This window comes from Corapipo altera, unplaced genomic scaffold, assembly GCF_003945725.1.
Source record: "Corapipo altera isolate COAL_440 unplaced genomic scaffold, ASM394572v1 52b, whole genome shotgun sequence".
Lineage (NCBI taxonomy): Eukaryota > Metazoa > Chordata > Aves > Passeriformes > Pipridae > Corapipo > Corapipo altera.
Genome location: NW_020884922.1, coordinates 1,099,701 through 1,116,496, shown reverse-complemented (window position 1 = coordinate 1,116,496; position 16,796 = coordinate 1,099,701). Strand labels below are relative to the sequence as shown.

General features: G+C 42.5%; 1 protein-coding gene across 1 annotated transcript in view; it reads right to left on the bottom strand.

Annotated features, from left to right (window-relative positions):
• Window positions 1–16,796, bottom strand: part of LAPTM4B (lysosomal protein transmembrane 4 beta) — a 52,514-nt gene that overhangs the window by 21,164 nt on the left and 14,554 nt on the right. Inside the window, exons 2-6 of the mRNA XM_027656972.1 lie at window positions 16,293–16,420; window positions 15,827–15,909; window positions 14,341–14,414; window positions 13,622–13,744; window positions 5,624–5,722 (exon numbers count right to left, since the gene is read on the bottom strand). Of these exons, the coding sequence (XP_027512773.1) occupies window positions 5,624–5,722; window positions 13,622–13,744; window positions 14,341–14,414; window positions 15,827–15,909; window positions 16,293–16,420 (507 nt within the window). The remainder of the gene's footprint in view (window positions 1–5,623; window positions 5,723–13,621; window positions 13,745–14,340; window positions 14,415–15,826; window positions 15,910–16,292; window positions 16,421–16,796) is intronic.

Below are 16,796 nucleotides of genomic sequence, written 5' to 3'. Positions count from 1 at the left end.
CGCTGATGACCTTCCAAAAGCCTCTTATCCCTTTGAGCCCTGTGCTTCCTCCATATCCACAACTGACACACATGAGCTGTGTTTTTCAGGATGCCACATGACTCACTGATGGCTTGCTTGCAGATCAGGAAGAGTTTTTTCCACCAGGGTGGAGCTGGCTAAAATCTGGTAAATTTGCTACGTCTTTTTTTACAGTATCTTACAGACCCTGGATGACTTGGAGGCGTTGCAGACTTTGACAATACTTTTGACCACCAAACTGGGGGAGCAAAAGGCTTCTGGAGTGAGCTAAGTCCCAGGGGAATATTAGACAGGCTCTACAGCCCAAGCTGTGGGCTATGCAAACCTGCCCCAAACTACTGAAACAAGTAAAGCCACATACATAAAGAACTGGATCTTTTCCAGATTTAAGTAAAATGTCATTGTTAATTATAAGTGGTAATAAATAGTTCAGTAGCTTTCAGTGCTCAGATACTATAGGCCGAGAATGGTATAAGAGCCAATACAGAACAGAGTCTGAATATAGTACACTTCTGTGGGGACACAACCTCTCTTTATAAGAAACCCTTTATATTAAGCCTACCTATTTGCAAACCTATTTCTATCCTCCTGTCAAAATCCAAATTGAGGGAAGCCCTGTTTCAGATAATACAATCCTATCTGGGAGAAGCTAGTGGGAGATTCATTTTTGAATGCTCCCATTCTATTACGTGTGGTGAATAAAACACATTTAACCCCACAATTAACCCCTACAGCTCTCCCAGCTCCAAACCCTAGCTCTAATCAGCCCTGCTCCTATGTGCATGGGCTGTTTCTCGGTGGGTGAGGTTTGTTTCAGCCTTTGAATTAAAGAGGTCATCAGCTAGCATACACCAAGTAATTGGCCACGAGACACTGACCCACATATGGTTGAGAGTGGCAGCAGTTCAGAGCATGTCCTTTTCCAAGTGCTTTGGACATGTGCTGCTGGCCTGTGAATCGTGAGTCATGGAAACCTGTTTTCTTCAACCTGTAACCTTATTTAAACTTGTTCCTAGTAATTGTTTTCTACCAACACTGCTGCACTGTTAAATGGGATTCCTCACTCAATTACCAATTTTCTCTCCTGAAAAACCTGGCTAGGGTTTCAAATACTGCTTTAAATGTGTCGCTGGCCACTCAGTATATAAATATATTGATTTTTACCTCAGGAGACCAATGTTCACATTTGAAATTGGCCCTGCATAAAAGGCCTTAAATCCCTCAGCCTAATCCACCCTTAGTGGTACTCCAGCACAGGCTGCTGACAGACACCTTTTGGGAAGGCAGCCCCAAGTAGCCACCACGTGAAAGGATAGGTGCACAAGAAGGGCTGAATGTGGGAAGAGGCACTGCACCTACTTCTACCAGCTTTCAGTCTTCCCCTTTGCATGGTAGAAAATTACTTGAGCCTCTATGGAACTGAAGCCCACAAAACTTTCTAATCCTGCCTCTTGCTGTTGCAATTGCACACACACTTGTTAAGCAGCACAACAACAGTAATGTACTGCAGGCTTCTGCTCATCAGACACACACTGGACCAGCTGACTGACCATCATCTCTGTGGAAATTAAGAGGTTGCTACATTGTGCTGTTTCTTGTAACACAGAAGGAAAAGTCTGTGCTGATCTGGGTCACAGAAGCCCTCTGGGCAGCCTCCTCACTGGCAGCAAGTGCAGGGTGAATGCCACAGACCTGACACAGGCCCCTCGGGTTAGGAGATGCCTGCACTGCATCCTATTTTATTCCACAGCTGCTTTGAATTTTCTGTTTACAGAGCTGGGATGGGCTTCAGTAACTGGTGAAAATGAGATAAAGATTTATACACAAAATGAAATTTATATGAAGATTTCAGAGGGATGCTAATGGCAGACTAGTTGACCACATGTATTTCCCATGTTGGTACTAGAGAAGGAGAAACAATGGGTTGCTGTGCTCATGAAATTGGAATTAAATTCATCTTCTCAGCACACTAGAATGTGTATCTTGTGAGTATAAAAAACCTGTGCAAGAACCACTGCTTAGAACAGCAAAGAAGTGCTGTAATTGGAAAGAATTAATGACACCAAACCAAACCATTGGCCTGCAACACTTGAAATGGCACCTTACAGGGGCTAGTACATCACCTGTCCCCTAACAGTCACACATACTGGGTTCATGCAATTTAAAGTAAATGACCCCTACTTTAGAAATGCTTCTCCCATAACTACCCTGCCACCAGCAATCCCAGTGCTGAGACCAGTCCTAGGCTTTTTTGGAACAGATAGCAACCTCATGGCTCCTTGTTGGCTGTTCCCGGGAGTGTGGATCAGAGCTTGGCTGTTGGGGCTGTGTTCAGGGTCCCATGAACACAGGAAGGTAGCAGACACCAGGGCGATGTGTTGCGGGTCAGGGTTCCCCCTGCCAGAAGGCATCCCCCTGGGCTGAGATACCAGATCTCTCAGAGAGAGCACAGAACTTCATTCCATATAACCTTTCCTGTCTGCTGAGGACACCAGGACATGCAGAGTGGTCTCATCTCCAGGCTCAACACCTTGTATGTGTATCTTACAGGCATATATTCTGGAGACCAGGGTTAATACCGAGTTTGCTGAAGACCAGCCTGTCTCACTGAACTAGAATACCTTTTGGCTGCCCCACTGGCAACGACCTCTTCCTACCTACTTTTCAGAAAGAGAAAGGCCAGAGAACAAAAGAGGAGGCCATACTCTGAAGCTGCAGAGTGCTCAAGGAAGCCTGGGGGAAAGGTTTATTCTGGTTGTTTATTCCGTGCTCACCAGAGCTCATTTGGGCCTGGGAGGCTTCCCCATGGTGGGGAGATTGAAACCTCAACCATTCTGTCTCAGCAGCTGGGGCTGGCCAGAGGAAACCGAGGCCATGTTCTCCAAATCAGCTGCAGAGGAGAGTGTGATTCAAAAGCCACTGTGTTGGCTATGTGCCATTTGAAGTCCTGTGTACATACATAAAATACATTTGTGCTGCTGGATGTCCTTCCTTGGCCAAATAGGAAACACCTATGTTTTGTGGCATGCAACTCTGGCTCAGTTTCTAGACAAAGATGGTGAATGGAATAACACATTTTGGTCTACTCTGAAAAGGATTCCATGTGAAACTGCCTGAAATATCCATTAACTGCTTCAGATCCAAGTAAATCCTAAGCACTAAAAAGATAAATGCTTATATGTGGTTAGCTGGCTCACTTTCTTATCACTCTCGTCCCCTTGCCTTTTCACAATCTCATGACTGCAAAACACAAACCTAACATCCAACACTGCATAATCTTGCCTTCTGCTCAGTAAAGTTTTTCTGTGCATGTAGCTTCACCAAAAACAAAAGAGTCATAATGCCAAATGTTTCTGAGGAATTATGTGATTCTGGTTCATATTTCCCACCAGCTGAATGCAGCTTTCCCTACTGCAGCTTTTCCTAGGTCACAATGTTTTGGTTCCTCTCCCTGTTTCTAGTTGAACTCCAGAGGGAGAGGGAGCTCAGGCATATTTTTTATGCACAGTACCTTTTCAGTTTCAGTACATAAACGTGGTACCATCTGCTAAGTCTATCAGTGATAAACTGTGAAGCATCTGTGTGTGTCCAGCTTTCTTTTCAGGGAGCAGATTCCATAAATCTGCATAACAGCTCTTCTGGAAACATAAAAAATTCAAATGAAAATGCTAACTGGAATTTAGCATGTGTTTCTGTGTGAGTCATATTTTTGTGACTAATTTATATGATAATATGTTGCTAGAATGAGCATTATATGAGCCACATATACTCTTGGAAAAAACATGTGTTAGCCACTATAAAACCAAATGAGACTTTTGCACAATTAATTTCTTACATGTCTTTTCTCTGTAGTAAATATTTTTTCCATGCCAATTTTAGTTGCTTATTTTTTATAAGCTTAATGTAATAAACTTTTAATTATGTATTTCTTAAATATGCAAATAAAATCAACATATGGCTGTGAACATGTAAGGCCAGAAGACTAAACTGTATTGCTAAATCAGAGAAGAAAAGTGAGTATCACTTCCAAGAGCACCTTAATATACCCTATCTGTTGGTTTTTTCCCCCAAGTTTGAAGTAGCTTCAATAACCTTATCTATCTCTTTTGCCACAATAACTTCCCCTGCTCATGTTGTCAAATGTGTTGTCTGGAACCAACATCCCTGGTGTCATCGTGACTTTTTGGAATTTCTCTAATTTAATACTTAATTGCTCTGTAGAGAAAGAGCAAGACTATTCTGAAATAAAATCCCATAAGAGAAATACAAGAATGGCAGCACTGTGTCATGAGAAACTTGCAGAAGGGTGCAAGAAGAGGGCAAACACACAGGCATGCTTTACAAGAGGTCCAAGGCTCGGGGCACTAACTTGGAGCCACAGGTCGTTGCTTTTTCTACATTGATTTGTCTGAACCTATTCTGAGCTCCTTTGGACTTCTGACCCACACAGCCAGAGGGGGCCGACCTCGCTGGACCATGAGCCCGGGCATGGTGGTTTCACATGGGCCCTTTCCAGCTCCACTGAGTGATGCTACATCTCCCCTTCTCCTGGTACCTGCCACCTCCAGCCCTCTCGCCCAAGGTTTGCTAACAGCAAAAAAATCCTCACTCCCTGTGCCCTTCTGCTGCCTGGTCTGACAGTTCTTTACGTTGTTCCTCCCAGGAGGGATTCCTTGGAACTATTTACCTGCTCTACAAAATATTTTCTGAGATAGGGCACCAGAAGGGAATACTTGCTTCCAGAGGTGGTAGGCATCAAAACTGGCAAAGAAATGATACAATTTATATTTTTGGGTTTTCTATTCCTTTCTTAATACTCTTAGCATTTGATTTACTTGTTTGACCAGAAATAAGCAGTAAGCTAATGATTTCACGTCTTCTATCTATTACTGCTACAAGACCCCTTTTTCAGGTGGTCATGCTTACTTCAGACTCTACTGCAGTGTCTGCGAAACAAGAGTGTGCTTCCTCTGTGCCCACTACTTAGAATTTAACACCACTGAGTTTCTCTGACATTTCATTATGTAGTCACTCCATGCCATGAGATCCTTCTGCAAAGATTTCTTGGGTGATTGTTTTCTATATTTTGAATGACATTGCAAAAACAATGTTGCTGTTAGATTTCCTTCCCATTCCCAGATCTTTAATGAATGTACCAAGTGGCGTGGGTCTCAATGTTGGAAAGATTGATGATTTATCCTTATTCTCTATTTTCTAGCTACGGTCTGTGAGATGACCTTTCCTCTTCTCCCTCCATATCTAAGGGTGCTTTTTAAAACCTTTGATGAGAGATTCTGCCAAACACCTTTTGAAAAACCAAGAAGCCTGTATCAACAGGTTCTCCCTTGTCCACTGGATGACCCACTCCTTCAAAGGATTCACAAGTCGTGAGTTCCTCCTACAAGCATCACACTTCCCTATTGTGGCCTGTATGTTCTTGTATAAGATTTTCTGCTTTTCTTCCATGATGTCTATAGCTGTTTTGTACACCTGTCAGGCTGCCTGGGCTGTAGGTCCCTGGATGTTTCTAAAGACAGACCTCCCAGCAGGGGACATTCTACCCATGACCAGAATTAGACTTTATACACAGTAATGCACTTACCTTAAAAGCCAAAATGATACTTATGAAAAGGAGGATAATCACAACCAGACACGTAGGGTTCACAGACATAATCTCTTCCTTGTAGGGAAAATTGTTGGGCTGCATAAGCAAAAATAAGCAAAACACTGTGAGTTAATCTCACGAGTCATTTAAGAGCCATTCAATTAGTGTACTCTATAATTAACAGCTTACAAAGCTTTCTATGATCTACTAAATCGGGAGCTCTGCACCAACAACCAGTTTCAATAAGTTTGGCTGGAACAGGCATTGTAAAGACTCGGCTGTCAAAGGTTCCCTGGAGGTCTGAGGGATTTGCTTTTTGCTTTGGATGTGGTGTGGGCTCTCTTTTCCTCAGCGCTCACTGGGTTTGCACCTGACACAAACAAGCAAAGGACTGGGAGCTTTGCAGCAGGAAACCTGCCATCTTGGGAAACAGCAGGCAAGTCCTGTACTTACTGAGTAACCATTATAATGGCACTGGTTGCCAAAGACCAATGGTAGCTCCTTCCACAAAGTCAAAGCAGGAAAAACTGGACAGCATAATCCTTTCACCTAAATATTTGAAGACATTTCAAAACACATTGAGTCTATTCTTTTCCATTTTATTTTGGCTAAATTTGGACTACTTCTCCAGGAGTATTTGTTAATACTGCTATCTGAGTGCATGTCCCATGGAGGCACGGGTCCTCCAGGGGAGCCACATCATGATTTCAAATTGAAATGTGCTCCAGGTCCTTCTGCTACCTTATACATGAAATGGAGGTGACAAAATTAGTCTTCTCGTTTAGCACACGCTCTACTGATTTACAGTTGTGAAACACTTTAGGATCACTGGCTGAAAAACAGCCTATAAAAATGTTTTACTGTATTTATTGCTTAAAGAAAACGCACCCTTTATAATTAATGTTCCAAACAGTTTTGAAATACTGCAAGGCACAAGTTCCCGTTTCAGTTAGAATAAACCATTGTTCACAGACAGAGTTTCTCCACAATAGATAGCTCCACTGCAACAGTAGCTCATTATAACTGAATGCAATAGTTCCTTCCACACACAACCCCCTTTTCCCTTACAGGTCTAATTACTTAACCAGGCCAGCTCTGCATCCTTGTCAGGACAATTAACTAGACCAAGCTATAACTGTATTCTTGGCAATGATGGTGTAAATCCAGAGTAACCCCTTAATAACCCTTATGCCAGCACTCAGCCCAGTGCATCAGGAAATTATCTTTTTTTTTGGACAGCTGCTACTGAGAATAGCTCTTTATTTAGCGCTTCCATGAACTGTTCAGAGTGGTTAACATCAACAGCAGCTGTAACAGTTTGCAGATAAACGTTACATAAGCACATTTTCCGCTTCTTGACAGCAATGTTTCTGTTCCTGTACTGAATTTCATGGCTGAAGTTTTTATCACATTATCTTCTTTGTTGAGGACACTAGCTTTTGTAGGACACTAGCTTGCTATAATTCAGTAAGTTGCTGCTTCTTTTTTCCCATAGAAGGTTATCCTAAATATAGTGAAGGCAGTCACTCAGAGACCAAGAAAGCAAGAGTATATGCCAAAAAACAATGCCCCAACCTCCCCTCCTGCTTGCAAGAGGGAGGCCATGAAAGGAAGTTAGAAAGTTAGAAAGTCCAGTCAGTCAAGGACAGTTACAGTAAAACTGCCCCCAAATGATTTTTTCAGTACTGACCTACCATTAAAAAACTAGTCAAACTAGTCTGTGAATATAATAAAAAATTCCCAGTAAGACTTTGGTCTTCCTACACAATGATTTTTGGGAAACAGTCACCACCTGAAGACTGGATGACTGCTTTCTGGTATCTTGGCCATAATCTATTGGCCTGTTTCCAGACATCAACTTAAATGGGATTTGCATGGGGCCAAGAGGAGGGAGAAAAACAACGAAGAAAGTTTCCACTACATTGAAAAGCAGGAACATCTGCTAGAGCCATGAACCCTGGTCAAGTCTGGGAGAAAGACATGCTGCTGAGCAATGCCTGGCACTCCCTTGTATCAGCGTCATTGTTTCAGACAAAAAAACCCAGTAATTCAGCAAAGCCAGGACAGCACATGAGGAACAAATTCTGCAGTTTGTCCCCTTCAGGCTTAGCTTTCTGGGTCTCTATCTGAAGAGATGCGAGGTGTAAGCAAGCCCCAGTGAGGTGGAGAGTGCTGTGCTCATGTGGTAGTCACCCCTACCTATCTCCCCACCTGGGAGATCTTGGTGCAGGGTGTGAAAACTGAAGCTGGTCTCTCCTGGAGCTTCCAGGCTTTCCATCTGGGAGACAAGGCTTTCAAGGCTTCTACGAATAGCCCAGGGGTCAGAATGGAAGAAACCCCCTTTTATTTGCTAACTGGGTTGGACCAGTCTATGAGCAGTCTGATCTTAACTCACAACTACAACCCCCTTCAGTACTGAAGGAAAACCAATTTATAAAACCTGCAGCTTTTGGCAAAGAAGCAGGAAAGGTGGTAGGAAGCATCTTGATTGGCTCCAGGCTCACTCGGTTCAGGGATCACCCTAGAAGTGGTGTCATAAGGCAGCCCTTGGGGTCTTCCCAGAGCAGCAGCCATTCCAAGAATCTCATTAATTCTCATGGAAAACTTGTACCAACAGCGGTTCAGACAAATCAAAGACCCATTGCCCTCCACTGACTGCAGTGATAAGCTTAAACGCTGATATAGGTGCATGAGGGGGGACAAGAAATTCTGCTCCTGTGCTGGGGGTTTGCTCTCCTGTGGGGAGACCAGTAGTTGAAATCCTGCTGCTAGAAAGGTTTCAGATACTGGGCTCAGCGCTGCAACTTCTAGAAAAAGATCAGTGTCAAATGTTGTGCAAGGTTTGATGAAGCTGAGACTGAAATACGTCTGGGTGGGAAAAATCAAGTCTGTCACTGGAAATACAGGAGTGATTTTGCAGCACAACATGATGAAATTTGCTATCCAAACAAAATGTAGTTATAGTAGTGTTGAACCGGCCTGCTGAAGTTATAACTAAATTGTCATTTATAACCTTGTTGTGGACATGGAGAGGGCTGCGTGCATAATAATATACCTGGTACACATTTAATTTTAAAAAATTACTGCTTATATATATCAAAGCTCTATTACACACTTAAAAAGAATCTAAAACTTGCATAGAAAGTACATTTCTACTGCATTGATATTGTACAAATGTGCAAGAAGAATAAAATGAAAAAGGCTAAAGCCATTTTTCATTCCCTCAGCCTCCTTGCATAACCTTTCACGTCTTCCTTCCTCCTGGACCATAAAAAATCCACTTTAAAATATGGTGTGGATTCTCGTCCCAAGTTGCAATCCTCCAAGTATCAGGATCTTACAAAATTGAAAGAAAACAGTAATGTGTCAGGAGAATTTTTAAAGCTCTGCTATGAAATTAGTACTACTTCCTTGGAATTACAAAATGGCATTAAAAATGTCAGAAAGGATATTTCTTTTTTAAGCTTTAGTTTATAGGAAAAATTTCTTTAGGTTTAATCTCTTTCATGTTCTCTAGATGTTTCCCCTAGGATTTAAAAGCATGACTGATACCACACGAATTGTTAGGCAGCAGCATTGCAGGCAGTCCCACAGTAAAGTTATTTAATACAATTTGAAATTTTGTTTAGATGAACTGTCATAGTCCTGTACTTTAATAAAAAAAAAAAGTTTTCATAACACAGTTGCAGGCTAGCCTGTTCTGCACCTCTGCTTCAAACCATTTCATATACTGTTATATAAGATGACAGAAGATGAAGTGTTTCATTTCAAGGCTTTAAAAAGCCCCTATATCAAAGATTTAGTGGGGTTAAAGGAAAGAAATGTGCTTTAGGTCAAACTGCTTTAGATCTCTACTGCTCCAAGAACCAAAATGATTTTTATATCGCGTATGTTGGATTCGCTGTATGTGAAAGGTTTTGGTTTTCAAGTGACAATGATAATGACCAAGATGTCCAACATAATTCTTCAAAACTTTTATCACGCAATCATCATAAAGCACATAAAATGTAAGATTTGTAACATTTACTTATTTTACATGACCCTTTATGCTGAGATGCTCTTGCTATCTATGGAAATTCAGTGGCACACCTGTGTGCAACTGGGTACCAAAAGGCAACAAAAAGTTCCCAAAGACACTTGTTCCTCTGAAAGAAGAAGGCAGTGTAGGCTGATGTTACCAAACACCCTGTGAACACAACTGCAACATTTTCAGCTAGAGCTCTGTCCAGCTTATTGATTATGTGCTAATCATCTTGCTAAAAGTACATGGAGGGTTTCACAGTAGCTTGTAACTCATCACTGACAGACTGCAATCTGGCAGATGTGAACCACAGTAAACAGGTAATGACCCCATATACTAGTGAAGGGAAGTAGAAATGGTTAAAAAGACAGGGGTTTCACCTTTAGAGCAAGAAAAAATGTTCCTCTGAGATTGCCAAATGTATTCCATTACCTAATGCACACCTTCATCCAAATATTCAATAATGGATTTGAAGAACGATTGGGATTTTTCATTTCCCTTATGGAGTTGTGCCCCCTAAAATATCATTCCCCAAATGCAAAGCAGTTTTAGAGCAACAGAAACTGTAAGAATGCCAGGAAGAAATACAACCCTTGCTTCCTGCCTATCCTGGCAGACCACTGCAAAGGGGGCAAGGGGCAAGACGACTCTATGGCTTATTTATAAATCACCAGGAAGGATTACACCCAACTGGATGACTCAGGTCTCACTACAAGGTCAGGGGTATTAACCACAGGTCTTGCTCTAAACACAGTGTTCGAGATGACAAACCTATCCACCATGAGTATTATTCAAAGGTAGGGAAACAAGTTCTGTATCTCAGAACTAGCACTGCATTGATAGCATTATTACTGAAAATTTGACAAGCTTGCATTTAGTTCCATCATGTGTTTGAGTATCTGGTAACAGTGGATGGGATCTTCACCTCTCCCCTTTGTTTTTGCCCACTCAGACTGAGTGTATTTACTCTGAACCAAATGTAACAACCTTTGCCAAACGACGTAGCCCTTCCAAGGAAGGGTACAAGGGGCTCCTGTGGAGTCATTTGTGCTCAGGATCACAGCTAAGACTGATTACATGCATAACAGCTTCAAAACTTTGTTGAACGGGTGACATTAACTGCACAAAATTCATCATAGGTCTTTGGTAGTTTTTCCACATCACTAATCTCCAATATGAATGATAAAATACAAACTAATCCTTCTTTCTAAATGAATTTAACTTGGACTAGCTTTTAGCTGCTAGCTGCTCATTATGCCTCACATCTAATTTAAACAGCCTTTTAATACCTCATTATTTTGCATATAAAAACTCCAGTGGCACTACCTCTTGGTCTCCCTTTTCAGTAAATGAAGCAGGAAAAGCTAATTGTCTCATGATACTACAATATATCCAGATTTTATATAGGTTTTTTTTAGGAACTTTCCTGCATGTTCTCTGACTTTTAAGCATTGTTTTTCACAACCAGACTCCATAAATAGACAGAGAAAATCTATGTCACCAGATGAGAAGGGAAGTCTCCTCTCCTCTCCATTACCATTAATTGCTCTTTTTTTTCTGTTCACAAACCCCAACAGCAACTTTTGCAAACAGCAAAACAACTTGGAGGCTGTAGTTTTGGCACTTAGTTCCCTAGGCTGCTTACAGGGTCACTGCATCCCAGGCACAGTTGTCATACTGTACGGTCATCTATATTCTTCATGCTTTTACATTTCTTTGCATTTATCTATGTGGCACACATTAATGGCTGAACTCAGGCTCTCAGTCAGTCTAGCTCACTGTGTCAGCCATGTGTTTTATTAGAAGCGTATATTAGAAAAATATGCTGGGAAAAGCCACAAGTACTGCCACTGGGAAATGTAGAGATTAGCCCACTCTGGGCAATGTAGGGTAGGGTCTGTCAGAGGATGACACAGAACAGCCAGATTAGACTCCTGCTCACAACCTCCCACCAAAGAACTTGATCCCTCTAGACAATGAGCCTGCAGAAGCTCTCAAGGCTGACATTAGCCTTTATGAAGGGCCTTTTGGGTACTAACATTATTAATGGAAGTCGGGATGAGCATGAAATCTACTGCTGATTCTTGGAGACCTTCCTCTACCCAAAATAGAAACTCACTGGCAGATGGCTGGCTTGACCACGACCCCTTGCAGTCTGCCAGCTAACCTCTCCTAATCCATGTGATACATCTGTTATTGATCTAGTGCTTCACTGTTGCTCTGAGCATCATGCTGCAAAGTCAAACATCTCCATTATGTCCCTGCCTATCTTTATTGATGAAGTCAGTAATCTTGTCAGCGAAGGAAAATGAGTTTGCCTGCAGGACTGATTTTCCATGAAACTGTGCTGGCAGTCATTAATCATTTTCCTCTGGTCTAATTCTTTATCAACTGACTCTCCTCTCAGACCCAGCCCTTCTGTCATTATTCTGCTTGGTAGCAATGTCAGGCTAATCAGCCTATAATTATCCTGGAAATCCCCCTTGCCCTTTTGAGCACTGACAGTTTAGCGGTCCTGAAGTCCTGCAGCATTTCATTATCAGTACAGAAAACGATTTACAACAGCAAGACAAAGATGTGTGCAACCAGAGATTTTAACACTCTAGACCAGCAATACAGATCACAGAGTGCTCTGCTGCACCATACCCAATCCCTTCCAAGGCCTGCTCCTTCTATTTCTGATACAGAAAGGCCTGTTATTTTTTTATCTGCAGGAAATACAGTGGTGTTTTAGCAGACACTTTCAGAGAATCAGCTGCTCTTTGCCCTTCTATAGTGGGCCAGCTCTAGATGCAGCACGAGATTTCCAGTAGAACAGCAGAGGCTTTTAAGTGCACAGCTCCCAGCCTGCTCCTGCCCCCCTCATGGTCTGTGACAGAGTGAAACCTGGTTATGACTCATGCTCTGGGAAGTGGGGGAGAGCTCCTGCAGCCACACAGATGCTTGTGCTGCCACAAGGGCAGGGCTGGCCCTGATGCAGCAGTGAGGGACTAGGTAAAGGATGGGCAGGAGGGCTCCAGCAGTGGCAATGCCAGCTTAATCACTCACTAAACTATGACCGCAATTTGCTCTTTTCCACTCGTACTTCTGAGAACCCTTTGATTTATTCCTCAGCTTCTCTTCAAGTGTACCATCAGCTGTGAATGCAGGTAGGTGTTAAATAAGATGAAGGATAACAGACACGTTGCCTCTTCCTGAAGATTTGTGTGGCTACTTATCTGCCTGCTGTTTCTCATTACCTGTTATTTATACTGGCCAAGCTAGCTTTCCATCCACACAACAAAGTTCACAGCCAAGCTAATCTGTATTTGGGTTCTCAAGGCAGATTTTCAGAGACAGTTGCAGCACTGGCTTCTCCAGAGCTCTGCAACTCCACATGAACCCTGCTGGACATAGCACGTGGTTCTGTAATGAGACAGAGGCTGTGGTCTCCTCGTTACTTCAGGGTGTTGCAATCATATCTCGTACACTTATGCAATACTGGCTATGGATGTTTGGTCAAAGCAGACCATGGCAAGAAGGGGGCCTAAGACAGAAGCCGAAATATTTTCTAGCAAAACCAAATATACACTCAATCAAATTCTTGCCTAATGAAATGTGTTAAAGCTACCAAATAAATTAAAAGGAGCAACAAAACATTCTTGAAATAGCACCAAAAATAAGGTACTGGATAGGAACACAATAACTCTGAATGCAAAACCAATTACCTATTATCTATATCTTGTAACATGAATCTTATTCTAAATGAAATGATGCTGAGAGCTTCCATGACATTACAAAACTCTAGAACTTTGCTCAAATATTGTAGTAAGCCAGCAATGTAACCTTGCAAAGATGTTGAATTCAGACTGGCAAGGACTGAGAGAATTTCTCAAGGACTGCATGGGAAGTTAACAGGCCAGAAATACAGAACAAACAGACAGGTTTTTTTTCCCCCCAAAACCCCAGAGGCTTGTGAACATCAAGTGATTTACCAGCTGATGGAGGTAGTCCTGAATTGTGCTGGGATAGATGAGTACACTGATGGCAACCAACGTGTTGAGAGCAAAGTCAAAGATCTGATAACAGAAGAATGGGATGATCCAAGCTGCATGTTGCTAAAAACGGAAAGGAAATAAATTAGAAACTCATCGGCCACAAGTTAAAATAGAAGGATATATGTTTTTCTACACTAAAATCTAAGGAATATTTGACATTATGCAGTATTAAATCAGCTAAAAGAAATATGACATTCAGCCTAAAGGGCTGGCCAAGGCAGTTTGGCTGCTGAACTGCAGTGCAACTCCCACAACTCATTACACTAGGATATTTAGAAACCACATGATACTTTTCCCTCCTAGTTAATAGGATTAATGCTGGGACAAACCACAGGCTTGGAAGGTGAATGGGAAAAAATTCCCTTAACTTTGATAGGTACAAGATTCAGTTCTCTGAATTCACCATTTGCCCAGAGCTTCTTTGAAACTGCAGACAGTCAACACAACTGGGCAGTTCTGCTGCCTGCAGCAGGGGGCCCTGGGGTACCACTGATCTAAGCAATCAGTTCTGCTGTCTCTTCTACTTCTCCTTTTTTCCCCCTCTCAGTTTTCAGCTAAACAACTAAAGAAGCAAGTGTTAGAAAGAATTTTTATTAATTTTGTTTCTATGGAGTTGTGTAGTTCATTTGATTCATGTCTTCAGCAAATATAATTACCTTATATGCACCATATGTAGCCATTGCACAGATGAGAATCATAAGAAGAGAAATTGCAGTGGCAATGCACATATCTGGAAAAGAGACATCAAAATCATTGCAGGTAAATTCAGAGCTTGGTTCAGTTATTTTGTCATCTACCTTTTGCAAAGGGCAGGGTAAGAAATGGGTGGAGATGGGGTCAGGTGCATCATTCAGCCATTGCTGGAGGAAATCTCTAGCTTTCAAGGGGAACCTCCTAAACAGCAGAAGCACAGACAGCGCTTCTGCAAGCCTGCAGCCTTATACTGTGCAAGCCACTGCAGCCTCTATGAGGCTGTGGAGATGAATGGTCTAATTTTTCTGAGGATTTTCAAAACTCAGGAGCAGTCTTGGCAAGAAGACTATTTGCTGGTCATGGTGACATCTGTAGTCAGAGAATGTCTGCTTTTCTGCACTACAGATTGTTTCTGCACCAACAGCTGCTGTATACCACTGCTCACATATCGCTCTTCTGGAAAAGGAGAAAAACTGGCAGGTAAAAGCATCTTAGAGCAGAAATTACATCTTGAAAATTTTCATTTCAACCAAGAATACTACAGAGATGTATTTATTAACGAAGATGTGTAACTGTAAGGGAAGGTGAAGCAGTAAAGGACGGAAAATACTCTTTAAGATTTTGGTTGGAGTAATTACATGACTCCTATCTTTTTCTTTCTTTGCTGACCAGCTTTCAATTAACTTTTCCTTAGATTTAAGAAGTTCCTAAGCCATGGACAGCTGGAAGGAGATCCTGGGGGAAAAAATTACATATGCTTGGCCTTTTCATACGCACTTCCCCCGATATCATTACAGGTCATTGTCAGGTTATCAGAAGTGAATTTCTGAACCTGACTTTATAATGAGTTTGGGAGTGCAATGGCACATTGTGCCTACCTTTCCAAGGCTAAGCCAGTGCACAAAGAGGAGAGAGGACATGAAGTACACAGGACATGACTTATTGGTATCTCTGTTGGTATCTCTGAGGTACCTGCTGTTCACATTGCTGTCACCAGGTACATTTAAACTACCTGCCTTGATGAGGCACGTGGTGGACCTGAGACACACAAATACATGACAGCGTTCAGGCTGTTCACTACCCTGACTTTGGAGGCATTCAAAGTGTAAAGATTACTTCACTTCAACACAGTTGCCACAACATCTAACTCCACCACAAGGATAAGGAGCATCCCATAGTATGGGCCAACTCCCTGCAACTGCATCAAAATCAGGTTCTGGAGAGGTGCCTTGGAGCCTTCATCAAAGTACCTGAAAGGTCCTGACCTGGTAGCTGTGAACAGGTCTCACCTACCACCACCAGGTAGCAGCACAGGTTCACCTGGGTCATGGCTGAAGAGGAGGGACAGACCCTAAATCTTATTGTCATTTCCAGCCTACCAGTATGATCATCCATGTAGAAGACAAAGGACCCAGTCCTTGATCCTCCCTTGCCTAAGGGAAAACAAACCTTGCCCTAGTGCAGAGCTCTGACAACACTGATCCAGATTTATGCTGGCCCTTGACGCAGAGAGGAACCTGAGACTCGTGAAACTGGTGGAAAAATGAGCAAGAAGAGACTGTTGCTGGCTGGTGAGGACATCTCCAGACGGTGCTTATATTCTCTGGGCTACAGGATCTTTGGGCACTGTACCTACCAAGGGCAGGATTAAGGATTTCAGAACCTAGGCCTCTTCTTTTCCAGGACACTGCATATGTCATGGGTTTCAGGAGTCTTGTTCTCTCTCTCCTCTTGCCCCCAAATTTCGTCCTTGTGATTGCACAGGGATTCAAACGCCACAGAAGTCATCCTATTGCAGAGTACTTCCTAATTTAATGGATTAAATTTAGTGGATAAAGTGTCCTTTCCTGACACTTAGAGAAGCACTGCAGTCTCAAGTCTGATGAGGCCCTGGAGTGTAGATGTCCTTACTCACAGTGCAAATACTTGAATCTTTGTCTTATTGTCCAAATAAGCAGGTCTCACCCAGGAGAGGGGCAAGAACTCAGCACTGGTGCTCACTGCTTCCTTCACAATGTCTTTCTGCAGCTCAGCTTGTGGGTGCTATGAAAGGCCATTGGGAGGCAGCTGGGCCCCCTGCTCATAATTCAGGAGGGAATGACATCTCAGTGCATCCCAAACTGCTCTTCAGATGCACCTCCTTCTCCTCTTAGATTGCGCGGAGAATCCAGACATCCAGTGCAGGTGTCTGAGCTGCACTGCTTTGACCAGTTTCTAGCCTTTTAGGAGTTGTAAAAGCTGTGATGTGCCTATTAGAGGTGATCTGAATTCTGGCTTCAAGAGCAAGATGCAAAATAAACCTCTACTAATAAAAGGTACCGCAGCTTCTTCAGACACTTCTAGCTGTGTGGCCATTTACTCTGGCTGCCCACATACATCCTGTGAAATCAAATTTTTTTTTAATAGACTAGGTACAATT